At 35.2% G+C, this 13,849-nt stretch overlaps 1 protein-coding gene across 1 annotated transcript in view; it reads right to left on the reverse strand.

Annotated features, from left to right (window-relative positions):
* The window catches only part of STT3B (STT3 oligosaccharyltransferase complex catalytic subunit B), a 90,266-nt gene that overhangs the window by 2,377 nt on the left and 74,040 nt on the right, over positions 1-13,849 (reverse strand). Inside the window, exons 9-15 of the mRNA XM_045856962.1 lie at positions 13,694-13,848; positions 11,207-11,418; positions 10,111-10,298; positions 9,199-9,370; positions 8,111-8,284; positions 5,450-5,563; positions 2,561-2,773 (exon numbers count right to left, since the gene is read on the reverse strand). Coding sequence (XP_045712918.1) covers positions 2,561-2,773; positions 5,450-5,563; positions 8,111-8,284; positions 9,199-9,370; positions 10,111-10,298; positions 11,207-11,418; positions 13,694-13,848 — 1,228 coding nt within the window. The remainder of the gene's footprint in view (positions 1-2,560; positions 2,774-5,449; positions 5,564-8,110; positions 8,285-9,198; positions 9,371-10,110; positions 10,299-11,206; positions 11,419-13,693; position 13,849) is intronic.

The raw sequence follows: 13,849 nt of genomic DNA on the forward strand, positions 1-13,849 counted from the left end.
TCTGACATATCCACAGATACTAATAGTAAATTTTGGGGGGAACAATTAGTTTAATGTACCTTCAAAGCACTGGGTTAGCAGAGGCTGAAGACTCAAGAGACTGACCCCTAAATTTAATCTGCACACTTATATACAACTCTTGGAGGAAATTTCAGAAACCTAGGGTATATCCTGTACCATGTACATTTATTTATGAAGTTCAGTTTTAAATGATTTATAATTTTTTCTAACAAGGCAAAGAATACAAGGCAAAATGCAATCCTTATTAAAGTTACAAAAATTAGCTGCTGCTAGTTTGTTCACAATGTGTGTTACCTTATAATTAGCTTACTTAAAGTGAAAAGTAAATAAATTTCAGGGTACAACTTTTAAAAATTCAAACCAGGTCAAGGAGCTAGTTTCTTTATCATCATTACCTACAGATTTCTAACATGACACCTTTTCTGATAGATCACGTACAGTGTCCCAGGACTATGCAAAGTATTAAAACTGGGCTGGGCCTGCGAGGTGTTTTTTCTCTGGGGGCAGTGAGCCATGCCAAGTCTCATCTGTAGCCCTGGACTACAATTCCTAGTGCCTCAGCCACATCAGCTTTGCAGTGGTAGGAAAACTCCCAGAATGGCTGCTGTACTCTTACCCCCACTCCTAGAGTCAGAACCAGAGTGGAGAGAGGAAAACAAAGAAACAACAAGCATTCCTCTAGTGCTAGAACAAAACAGAGAGTAGAAAGCCATGGAAACCAGACATTCAAAATCCGTGTTGCTGATTGCTCGACAATATGTTTTGGGCATACAAGACAGACTGTAAGTAATTTTTATATATCCATTCACTTACTTATTTGGGGGAAATGATGGGAGACTAAAGAGGTTAGAGTAAGAAAATTCACTATCATCATTTAGATAAGTTTGATGGCATTGGTTTTCAGAAAAAGTAGACCTCAACTGGGTTTAGATGGTATAAGAGCAAACGGCCTTGAGAGTAGCAGCATTTGCTTTAACTTCTGCACTGATGTGACTCACCAGTTTGTCCTACCACATGCCTGTGAGAAACCAGATCATTTGATTTGTCATTTGATGTAAAGACTAGTAAGTGAATTTGATATGACCAACATAGTAAGTGTCAGCTGTATGACATTTAAATGTTTATTTTAGATATGGTAATCTGTATCTGGCACAGAAAGTATTCATTTAAAACGTTTTTATTTATACATAACACTTTTATAGCACACATTAAAATAATCTATACTCTGAATACATTTGAAGTGTATTTGAAGTAATGTAACAGAGTGAGTTAATTGCTTCAATGATTTAAAATCAGTAGCACCGCCCACCCCCAGTTTCAGTTATCCTTGGTCTAAAATGTTAAATGGAAAATTCCAAATTCTGTGCCATTCTGAGCGGTGTGCTGAAATCTCATGCCATCTACTCTGCCCTGCCGGGTATGTGGATCATCTGTTTGTCCAGCACCTCCATGCTGCATGCCTTTCTCACTTGCTAGTTGCTGAGTAGCCACCCTGGTTATCAGACTGACTGCCATGGTGTATCATATGCTTGTGTTCAAATAACCCTCATTTGGCTTAATTATGGCCCCAAAGCACAAGAGTAGCGATGCTGGCAATCAGGGTGTGCCAAAGAGAACCCATGCAAAGTGCTTCCTTAAGTGAAAAGGTGTGTATGTGTAGGGGAAAAAAAAACATAGGGTTTGGTACAGGTATCCTCTGGGGCTCTTCCCTTGCCCCCAAAGACAAGGGGAGAATACTATAACTGATGTGAGCAGTGTAAACCCAAGCACCTTTCGAGACTTAAGACTGAAAACAGCCTAATCATAATTAGTATTGTAAGGATAGCTCCTTAAAATACAACTTAATATTCCATGACTGCTCATTATTTGCCATCTCCCACAGAGGGCAACCTAAATAAATTATCATTTTTAGTAGTCTTTAGTAGCAAAGATTGTATATATTTGGCTTAAGTGAGCAATAATGACCTCCAATAATATTCTCTATATCTTATTAAATATTTATTACAAGAGGACTATAATAGTCTCATCATCATAATTCCTTCCTACAAGCTTGGTCATAATTACAGTAAAAACGAATTATCTTAAGATAAATGATTTTTTTAAAACTCTGGACTCAACCAACTCAAGTTTATTCTTTATTCAATGATTAATAAAGTTACATTATAATAATAGAATGTGAAAATGCAATATAAATTTACTTTGACCACAAGATCAGGAACTGATCATAACTGAGTGTTTAGCATTCTTACTTTCACAAAGGTTCAGAAAGTGATGGCCACAGACACATCTTAACTTACAAATGGGAATTAGAAAACTAAAGCCAGAATGCCTCTGGAAAAATCTCAGCTTGGTTCACTGATAACTGCTATGCTATCCAGAAAAAGTTGCTGGTTGGTGTATCTATCTGCCCCAACAGACTAGCTTGATTATTTACTTTGTACATAAGGGATAGTCCTTATAGGCTTGGCAAATGGGCATTTATTAGCAATTTTCAATCATTACTTTTCAGACAACTAACATGACTTCACTTGATACCTACCTTCTTTGACAAATACTTCTGTTTTGGGAAAATGTTGGTGACTCTCGGTTTGTGGTCTAGTGTCTCTCTGTTATCAGGTGCTTTCACTTTATATATCCTCACAAGCCAGTGTTCTGATGTAAAGGCCTCCTCCAAATGCTTGAATTTAATGTCCTTGTTTCCGATCTCAGCATTACGTGTTCGGTCAAAACCTGGGGGTGTACGAAAATCCAGCTGCAAAAGTGACCGTACTGGATGTTAACCACATTGGAAAACATTCGGTGTTAGAAGGTAATAAATGTTATCATTAGAGTACAACTCTCTCACTTTAAATTAGGAAAACAGAATCAGAGTAATATATCATAACAGTTCTCATATGCTACTAACTAGATAGGAAAAAATCAGGAAGAAAGAAGCTAAATACATTGGAATTAGAATTTCACAGAATCCTTGAGTGACTGAGAAGCCCGAAGGCATAAAAACACCAAAACAGCAAAATAAAATCCTTCAAAGCCCTTTTTATAGGTATATGGAGAGAAAACACAGAAGCGATTTTCTGCCTAAGTCAGGGTCTTGCACTATCTATTCTCTCAGCCTGCAAGTCCTTCATTTAGCTCTTTTGCACGGCCAGCTCCCCTTTCTATCCTTTGGTCTCAGTCCAAATACCATCCTTTCAAGGAAGAATTTTTTTTAAAGAAAAAAATTAAAAGATACACTTTAATATGATATAAAATTAGGTCAGTCACTAAAGTATAAACTTATTTACTTCATTTTTAAAATTTATTTGTTATTTTACCAAGTATTATTGATTTACAAAACCCCAAAACATTTTCTTGAGATGGGCAGTAGAAAAGTCTACTCCGCTATTTCCTTGTCTTTCGTTCTACACTGTTCATTGCAAAAAGTTTTCCTTTATTTTTAAAATTACCTGTGTCCTCCAATACAATATTAGTTGCATTACAACTTTATCTTATTCAGTGTGGCTTTACTTCTCCTAGTGTTATTTGTTAAATAAACGCACAAGAAAGCATACTACATCCTGAATGTGGGAACTATAAATAAAGGTTAAAAAGGCAAACCAGGGGAGGATTTGAGGATTTAAGAGAGGAAAAACTGGAGGGAGAGAAGAGCTTAAGAAATTCTCAGTTTATGTTGACACACAGAACATAAGTGAATTAAAGTTTAAACAAAAACTAAACCTACTCTAATGAGGGAATTACTTGTTCATGTTTATCTATACAACAGAAAGTTATACTTCATCTTAATCATTATTCTTCCTCAGTAAGAAAAGGCATCAAAATGAACACATGCTAGAAGCAAGGCCTAAAACTGTTGATAAACTTAAAGGACAGAAAGGAAACTCTTTGCTGCTACCATTAGTGAACAAAGAAACTTTGACCCATTTTCTGAGTCAGCTAATTATTATGACTTTAGATGCTTCTTTCTTAACATGAGTTTAGAAAGTAGGCAGTGGACTTCAGGAATCAAAAACACAAACAAAACCCTAAATTAAGCAGTAAAATGATTGTCTATTTTTTTAAAGCCACCTCCAGAGTAATTCCAAATCAATAGAGATAAACATTATGTTGATCCCTGGTATCTGTATAAAATTAAACAAGCAATTTTTCCTTGTCTCCTAGTATCAACCAGAATACAATGTGGAATAAGGCAGTTTTCAATGAAATCTTGGAGTGAAGGTTTAATTTTGTATTATAGTCATGCAATCTAGGAACCATATATTGCCTTAGAAATAAAATCTTCAGTCCAACCAGTATTGTATACAGACAAGGAGAGAGGGAAAAAAAGGAAGTCCAGGGAGGATGTGACTTGTTCAAGGTTTGCATGACCTGACAGAGTCAGATCTAAAACCCGGGCACTACGACAGGAAGCCCAATGTCTGTTCTTTTTGCCGCAATACCTCTTTACACATTCATTCATTTTGTGGGCCCTTGAACCTTTGTACCACATCTTTCTAATTTTCTAGGAACCTCTAACCCACATAGTCCTAGCTATCTGTGGAAATGAGAACAGGGATAGAATGAATAGCTGAAGTGTCCATATAATTCAACTCTTTAATTTCAGGCTTTCCCCCATGAAGTACCAAAGTAATCTACTTAAGATCATACTGTTTCCTCAGCTGGAAGACCTATTCTCTGGAAAAAGAATATCTTCAAAAAGCATGATGCCAAAAGGTGAAATGGCTAGCAAAGGTTGGATTTGAGCCTAGTGTCAGTTAATATTTTGGAAATAAATCTTTGATCTAACATATTTTCCTGATTTTTCACATATAAGTTTCAGAAATCTAAATTTAATGGGGTAGGGGGAGAATTCAGGTGGAAATTTTGGATAGGCTCATTTTTCTTTTTCTTTCTTTTCATCCTCACCCAAGGACATGTTCATTGATTTGACAGAGAGAGGGACAGAGAGAAAGAAACACTGATGTGTGAAACATCAACTGGTTGCCTCCCACGTGTGCCCAGACCAGGGATCTAACCTGCAACCCAGCACGCGTCCTGACAGGAAATGGAACCTGCAGGCTGTTGGCGTGTAGGATGATGTTCCAACCAACTGAGCCACCCAGCCAGGGCAAGCACATTTTTCCTTACAACGCAACCAAAACATCATTATCTTGTTTTCTAGAGGCAAACAAGACTTTTTTTTTATCCTCATCTGAGGGTAAGTTCATTGATTTCAGAAAGAGAGGAAGGGGGAGTGAGTGTGAGAAACATCAATGTGAGAGAGACACATCAATTGACTGCCTTTGGTACATGCTCCCACCAGGGACTGAATCTGCAACTTTTTTGGTATAAGGGACAATGCTGCAATGAACTGAGCCACCTGGCCAGGGTAAGACTACTTTTAAAATATCCTTAAAAAAAAAAAGATAATAGAAAAACTGATGTAACTAACCTGCATTTCCCCAAATCTGTAATATGACATTTTATACATAAGGCAATTCAATAAAGTGGGAGATCCTGCTTTGTCTACACGAAATTCTCCTTGTGGGGTAAAATAATCACTTTCCTGTAAGAAAAAAATCAGAAGTTTATGTTAGTGTCAATTCAATTTAACATATTCAAATTTATAGGTTCCCCCTTCCCGATAAGAAATAGCTTTTAGGATATATTCACAAAGCCATATTTAGTTACATCTCAAAAAAATATTGTATCAGACAATTATTTTATAAACTTAATGTGATCCCTAAAAAAACCACACAAAACTATCATGAGTGTTCTTTTCATCTTTTTTTTTTTTTCACTGCTGAGAGACAGACAGAAACATCAATTGGTTGCCCCCAAACACTCCCTGACCCGAGACCACACCCTCAACCTAGATATGTGCACCGATCAGAGATCTGACAGGCAACCCTTTGGTTTATAGGATGATGGTACAACCAACTAAGCCACTGGCCAGGGTTATCATGATGGCTTTTAAAAGCTGAGTCTAGAGATCATTTATAAAAAATAAATGAGTAAGAACACATAGAAAAAAGAACACTATTGTTTTCTGGAGTGAGGAAATTAATCCTACCAGATTATAACCATGATGTAAAACCTCAGTACATAATGGTACCAATACCATGGCTTTAATACCAAGTAGGTTTGCTTAATCCAACTGACTCCATTACTCCTTTTCAGAGTTTTCTTAAATTGTTTTTTACTTTCCCATATGGACTCTAAAACCAGTTCTTTAGTTGGGGAAGAGAGTGTTTAGAAAAATCCCATAGTAATTTTTATTGAGATCTCATGAAATTTATAAATTGACCTGTATAAAGTCCAATTTGGCATTATAAACAGAAATTCCTACTCTAGGAATTTATCCTACACAGATACTTGTACATGGACAAAGTAATGAGTGTAAAAGTTCCTTACCATACCACTGTTTGAGACTAAAAACTGGAAACAACATAAATATCCATCAATAGGGACAGGTTAAATAAATAATGGTGCACACACACAATTGTGCCAATGTAAAAAAAAAAAAAAAAAGAGGGCTCGTATATTCCAATATAAAAAACCCTCCAATATATGTTGTGAACTGAAAAAAGCAAGAACAGTATAAGAATCATAAGAAAATAAGTAATTATCATGAACTCTTTTTCTGGGTTTGTTTTTTTTTGGTGGGGGGGTGGGTGGGTGGTAAACTCATACTGTACATCCCTTTATAGTATACTTTTGAACCACGTGACAGTATTCCCTATTCACAAAGTTTAAAAATATTGTATTTAAAAAGTTCAGAAATTCAGAATTTCTATATAAATGTTGAAAGGATATATGGATACATCACATGTCAGTTTTAACACTGTGAAAGGAAATCCAAGTGAAAGTCACACACTACTTCACCATGTATAATGTGCTCCCGTGCATAATGTGCACCCACGTTTTTGTGCGCATTACCCATGGGGTTACTATACCCATCGCATGTGATCATTATACCCATGAATAATGCACATCCTTATTTTTCCCTCAAAAATCTGGGCAAAAAGGTGCACATTATACACAGCAAAATACAATACTGTAAAATTAAGACTCCCTAAGAGCTCACGACTGCGTGGGAGTGATATGATAGAATCTACCTACAACATGGGCTGTATATGGTAAGTAGAGATATGGATGTACCAGAGAAGGGCTTCTACAGAGATAACAAATCTGTGATAGGGAAGCTATCCCAAGAAAGGGAAAAGTATAAACACCATGTGTTAGATGAGTCAAGGAAAGAAACCACAGGGCAAATTTCACAGATAGCTTGCATAGATAGTTGACACAGTGGGGAAAAAGTTGATAGAGGGACAAGAGGGCAGGAAAGGAAAGTGAAGTATTATGGAGTTAGCACTCTGAGTGAAGGAGTTTGGATTTTACACCATTACTTTATTTCAGAGATTATTACATACCAGCCACTAGACTGAGGTTTCACCTATATATTACTACTAAGTCTCAAAACAGCACTACAAATGAATCATTCCTGGCATCCCAGTGAGTGATAATCGAGACTGCCTTAATCACCATTATAACACCAGAACCTAGAACAAGACCTTGGACTCAAAGCATGTAACGCTGACTAGCAAAAAATAACTTACCCATAGCACCAAATTCACAGTGGCTGGGTTTAAGTTTTAACTGATGTCTGTCTAGTTTCAAGGCCTTTTCCTTAATCAATTTAAGACTTTTAAATTGTAAAATGACATGATCAATGAATGTAATGTTAGGATGGGAGAGGGAATAAGACTAAGGCAAACATAACAATTTTAAGGTTACTATTCTATTTCTGGCTTATCATCATGAGGGTTAGTAACAGAGAGGGAGCAATGGAAAGAAAGGACAGAACTGAGAGGCTATGAAGGAGTCAAAGCAAGAGTCTTGACAAGGGACTGCTTGAGGAGAGAACAGAAATATCAGGTATGAATTTCAAAAGTTTTAAAACTGAGAAAATGCTTATTTAATATTAAAGTCAGAGTGAGAATCTAATTTGGGGGATAAAATAATGAAAACAAACATTACACAATTAGCAAGATAAGAGAATCACTGGACACTGTGAGCTGTCTCTCACACATCTGAACTAACAGTTTCTTACCCGAATGTCTTTTGGATGTTCCCCTTCAGCTATCCTAACCATCCAGAGAAACTTGTTGATGTCATCACCAGAATAGCCGATAACCCCTCCAAAAATAACCAAAACATAATCTACATCCAGACTCCTCATGATTTTATAGGCTGCTGTTTCATTTGAAGACATAGCTTTTCCCACCTACAGAAAAAAAAATGAGAATGTGTGGACTTAGTCCAACAATATGCCCAACAATATGCTAAAAAAAGAAATAAATGTATATATTTAAGATAGAATGTACCTCGAAAATGTGATTTACATGGAATTCTTTTTTATAGAAATGATTTGTTATGAATTTAATTTACTGAGATTAAGATGCCACCTCAATCGCTATAACCATATAGCAGAAATGTCAAAATCAGAATATATATTCTAATATTTTGCTAGTAATTGTTTCATGACATTAACATTTTAATATAAAAGTGGTCAAGCTTAAAAGGAATAGAATTCTCATGACTTCGAGGCCTGGTATGACCAGCAATCTAGCTAGCACTAATATGTTATTCTCCTCAGTCTATCAGACATCTGACGATTATCTACAACACTAATACAAATCAAACTCATTTGGTTAAAACCTAGCATCTATTTCAAATCTTAAAAAAAAACAAACAAAAAAAACCCCCCAAACCAGAGAGGTGATTATCTTAATTTATGTAATTAGTTACTTAATCATAATTTAAATACAGTGCATATTTTACATATTTGCAAATAATTATTTGAATTCATAAAATGGAGAATACAAGTCAAATTTAGTGCTTTAAAAGTTTCAGATTTTCTTCAATTCTCCAATGAGCTAGTATCATGACATATCATGAGATCTGCTAGAAAGCAGCCTACAATTCTGACTGATACTTAAATGAATAAATGCCATTCTTAAAAAAAAATACGCATAACCCAAGCACACTTTATGGAATGAATGTACAAAGAGAAATTTTGATAATTTAACCAAGCAAAAGGTACTTGCACCTACATTTATCCTTTTTAATCACAAGCAAAGCCTGACTGCTAAGTAGTACAGATTTATAAGTTTGATCTTTTGTTTATCGAATTCTTACCAGTGCTATGTGGCTGTTATTCCAGGTGTTATTATCCACCAAAGTAGTTCTATTAGCCATTCCAGCTATCTGATAGCCATAATCCCACCAAGACATCACTCGGGCATGTTCATCTGTATTTTGCCTTAGCCAAAAGTAAGCTTCTCTAAAATCATCTAAGATATTCCTGGTGCTGAAAAGAATCACAGTATTCTTTTAAATGAGATCTTATCAATGTGAAGAGGGTAACTTAAAATCTTGACTTGGTAAACCACTGAATTAATTCCACATTTTAAGGACAGTCTTTAAAATTGCAAGTCTACAAACACCCAAATGAAGCAGAAGCTGGGGTGGCAATATATACAATTAGCTCTTCTTCAATGTTAGCTGCACCGTAATTACCTAGAGGGCTTATTAAACCACAGACTGCTGAGCCCCACCCCTAGGCTTCTGATTCAACAGTCCTACACGGGGTCAAAAATTTGTATTTCTAACAAGTTTCTTGATAATGATGTTGCTATACAGCAGGTTCTTGAATAACATTCCTTGTAAATTATAACGTTGATGAGATGTGATAGAAACTGAACGTTTGTTCAATTAGCCTATGATAAAATTAGTTTCGTTATATGTTGTTTTGCTTAAAATCATAGAAGGTATTCATAATGTGTTAAGAACTCTATGTCCAAGGACTGCATTTTGAGAAAAACTAATGTATATGTTATGAATGCAAAGACATTCTGGACAAGGGCATGAAATACAATGACTGCTACCCACATCTACCAAAGGGGGCAGCAGAGAAAAAGGCCACAAGAAAAACATGGTGGATTCTAATGGCAGAGTCTCACATTCTATTTTTGAATTGTTAGCTATTGAGACAGAAAAAAAAAAAAAGAACAGGTATAATATCCTTTTGTAACCAAGTTATTTTCTTACCCATCATGATTGTAAGAGGCGAGGACCACACTTGGACTGGAGTAGGCATTGCTTGTGACCCAGGTACAGTGGACTGCAAACATCATCAATAGCATCAGCATCAACATGGTGACAATGCTTTTTATATTAGGACCTAATCCCTCTTCAGTTTTTTCCTGTTCAGTTACATGTTTCCTCACTTTACCTGCCTGAAGATACAAAAAATGATTAGACAAATTCATCATTTAACGTGCGTCATTGAGACATTCAAGTGGAAAAGTTGGGAAAATGTTTATCTATTAATTTAATTATTTGAGAAGAAAACTGTGTAACCATCAAGTATCCTTGTGTGAGTAAAACAATGTTTTCTAAAGATTAAATTCCAAATTCTAAACCCCAAAACCAACAGACTTGTTAAAATTAAGATATTTTTAAAAACCACCAAAAATGCAGAAGAGGAAACAGAACTGAATCATAAATTCTAATGCAAGGCTAGACTTATCCTTGGAAGTATCAGTACTTATCTGTATTTAAAAATCTAATTGATATTCAAATAAAATTTAATGTCACCCAAGACAAGTGCTCTAATTCTTACAAGTCTTTTCTGCATTTGCTCCAAATACAATCTTGCTGTTATCTGAGAGATTTAAAGTAAGTTACATTATATCGGCCAATTCTAACAAACTGGAGGCTTTTTTCCCTCTCCTTTCCTCCCCTCACCCTTTCTTCGAGGCATTTATTCCCTTTATTTTACCATCCAATCAACCAATTATTTTAAAAGTATGAAGTTCATACTGAATATGAACTTCAAGGATTAGCACTTGTGCACATGGTTTCAGAAGGGTTTATAATGCTCGATTTTATATTTTATGTAGTTTAGTAGAGCACTAGGTTTTTGCTCTCAAAAATAGTGGGATTTTAGATAAAACCTAACCAAAATGAAACGAGAATTCCTACTCTGATTATATTCTATTTTTTTATTCTGAGCTAAAAGACCAACCAGAAATGGCAGTTTGTCTAAATCCCGTTTAATTACATTTCTTAATATTTATAGTTCTTACTGTGGTAGAAAAATAAAGTACATAAATTTTTAAAGGCCTTACTTTAGATTCCCCACCTTATCATACAAATTCCCTGGGTTTCTTTTGTCATCCTCATCACTGCTGTCCTCCACAGGTGGGTTTTCCCGTTTCATGTCATCCCCCAGATAGTGCTCAAACACATTGGAGAAGGCAATGGCAGACAGCATACAGACGACTGGAGTCAATGTCAACATCAGCCGCACCATCACTCCAGCAAAGTAGACAGCGCTGATTGCGTACAGAGCAACTGCAAAGACAAACTCTCTTATAACACTTCAGAAAAGAAAACGTTCACAGGGAACTGAACTAAATATTTAGTACCACATTATAAACCAAATCTAAAAACAGACATCTCACAAGAGCTAATTGTTTTTGAATCGATAATACTGACCAAATGACTTAATACTGTATTTGGAAATTATAGCTAATGTTGACTAAATAAACACTATCAACAATTTAGAGAAATGTATCATGATTTAAATTTAAGTATAGTTATTATAGGGAGCTACATTCATTATTTGTCAACAGGATCACATATTAGAAAATCCATAGTAGACGGATGAAAACATATTTGAATTTATTATCAGGTAAAGTAAATTTATAGAATCAAATAAAGTTTGTGAAAAGTTAGTACCAATATCTGGCATAAAGCTTGCTTTAAAGTAAAAATAGGACAAGTATTTACTAGCCAAAGGAGGAACTTTTAAAGTTACTGATAAGAGACTTAAAAAATTGTGAAAGGATTTTCCAAAAGCCAGCCCTTTCCACATAATGTGCTAACCACAGGGAAAGCCTCTGCCATTTTGGGCTGAAGGCTATATAACTTGATAAAGTCAATGAGTCATTTGAGCTTCCATCTCATGTGAAATTAATTAAAATTTAATTTCCTGATTAAAAAATACATTTATTATACCATGTTCTTAACTGTATAGCTCAAATGTATAGCTCAATAAACTTTTACATATGCACACACCTATGGAATTACTACCCGCAATGAAATATGGAACCTCAAAAGGATTTCTGATGCCTCTTCCAAGTCAGTTAGCTGCCCTCCCTCCATACCTATTAAAAGGGTAATGAATATTTGGACATTTAAAGCATTAATTTATTTTTCCTATTCTTGAACTTTACTTAAAAAATGCTATAAAAATGTTCTCTTTTGTACTTGCCTTTTAAATTTACCCATCCTATTCTCTTATTAATAGCTGTATTTTATTCCATTGTACAAATACATCAAAATTTATTTATCTATTTTACTGCTAATAACTTTTGGAATGTTTCTGATTAGGGGCTATTATGGATAAAGTTGCTACGTGTCTTATTAAACATGCCCTTTGTTGGATATATGCATTCACTTCTCTTGGGCATAAGATTGCTGAGTCATGAGGTGGGTAATATGTTTAAACTAAATCTTTTTGAATGATGCACTATTAATATTGCCTCCTCCAGAGACACTGGTCTATATCAACAAGAAGGATGAGTGTCATCTTTTGGTTAGAGCTCATACGGTGCTATTTTTTCCTCCTGACTTCACTCTGGAATAGGAAATTGAGTGTCACTCATTGTACAGGTCCCACACTTGTATAAGTTCAAGTCCTGGTACTACAAATTATTTACTTGTGTGACTCTGTGTATGTTGATTTTTTTTTCAGTTTGTTTTTAATCATATGCAAAAACAGCCACAGCATATTTTTTGTGATGACTGATCAATGAGGTCTTTGGTATCTGCTTATTTTGTCTATTTATATTTGATGTTAGATCCTAAAAACTTGCCTATAAAGTAGTTTGTATTTTTGAGTCTTGCTGGTTGAAAATTTACACAAATCTATCAGTGAAGAAGGTGTTTACTTAAAGGTGATTCTTATTCCATTAAAAAGTATGCTTTGGCCCTGGCTGGTGTAGCTCAGTGGATTGAGCGCGGGCTGGGAATCAAAGTGTCCCAGGTTCGATTCCCAGCCAGGGTACATGTCTGGGTTGCAGGCCATAACCCCCAGCAACCGCACATTGATGTTTCTTTCTCTCTATCTTCCTCTCTTCCCTCTCTAAAAATAAATAAATAAAATCTTTTAAAAAAGTATGCTTTGCACTGGAATTTCAATGATGGACACCCCTGTGAACGTCTTCCTACTTAATCAGATAAAACTTAGTAAGTTAAGTCAAGATTATCCTGTCAACAAAATTATAATTTCCGGGGGTGGGGTGGGCTGGGAGGGGAGTAAAAGACTGAAAACTGTATTTGAACAACAATTAAAAAAATTTTTAAAAATTCCTAATTTCTAACTCTTAGCCAAAGACCTTTCAGAAAATGTAGGAAATGGAATGAAAAATTTATATATTAGTCCTAAGTAAAAATAGTTAAAAAATATATATAATGCAAATTCACTGGGTTTTTCTTAAGATTTATGCAAAATAAGATTTATCTTGACTATGCAGAGTCACGCAAAGAATAATAAAACTTGAAGTGATAATAACAATAATAAAAATAACTGTTCTAAGTATAAGTATTAATTAAAAAATCTTACCAAATACTCTTTCATCGTTGATATTTTTAATGCAGAACCATAGGCCTGCTGGGAAGGTACACACAAGAATATGCAGATCAAAGAAGAAAGACACCCAAGTTGTAGGTTGATGCTCAGACACTGATGCAATAATTGGAATATGTATTTTTGCATACC

The sequence above is a fragment of the Phyllostomus hastatus genome, unplaced genomic scaffold (assembly GCF_019186645.2).
Source record: "Phyllostomus hastatus isolate PE091 unplaced genomic scaffold, TTU_PhHast_1.1 phas_scaffold_129, whole genome shotgun sequence".
Taxonomy (NCBI): domain Eukaryota; kingdom Metazoa; phylum Chordata; class Mammalia; order Chiroptera; family Phyllostomidae; genus Phyllostomus; species Phyllostomus hastatus.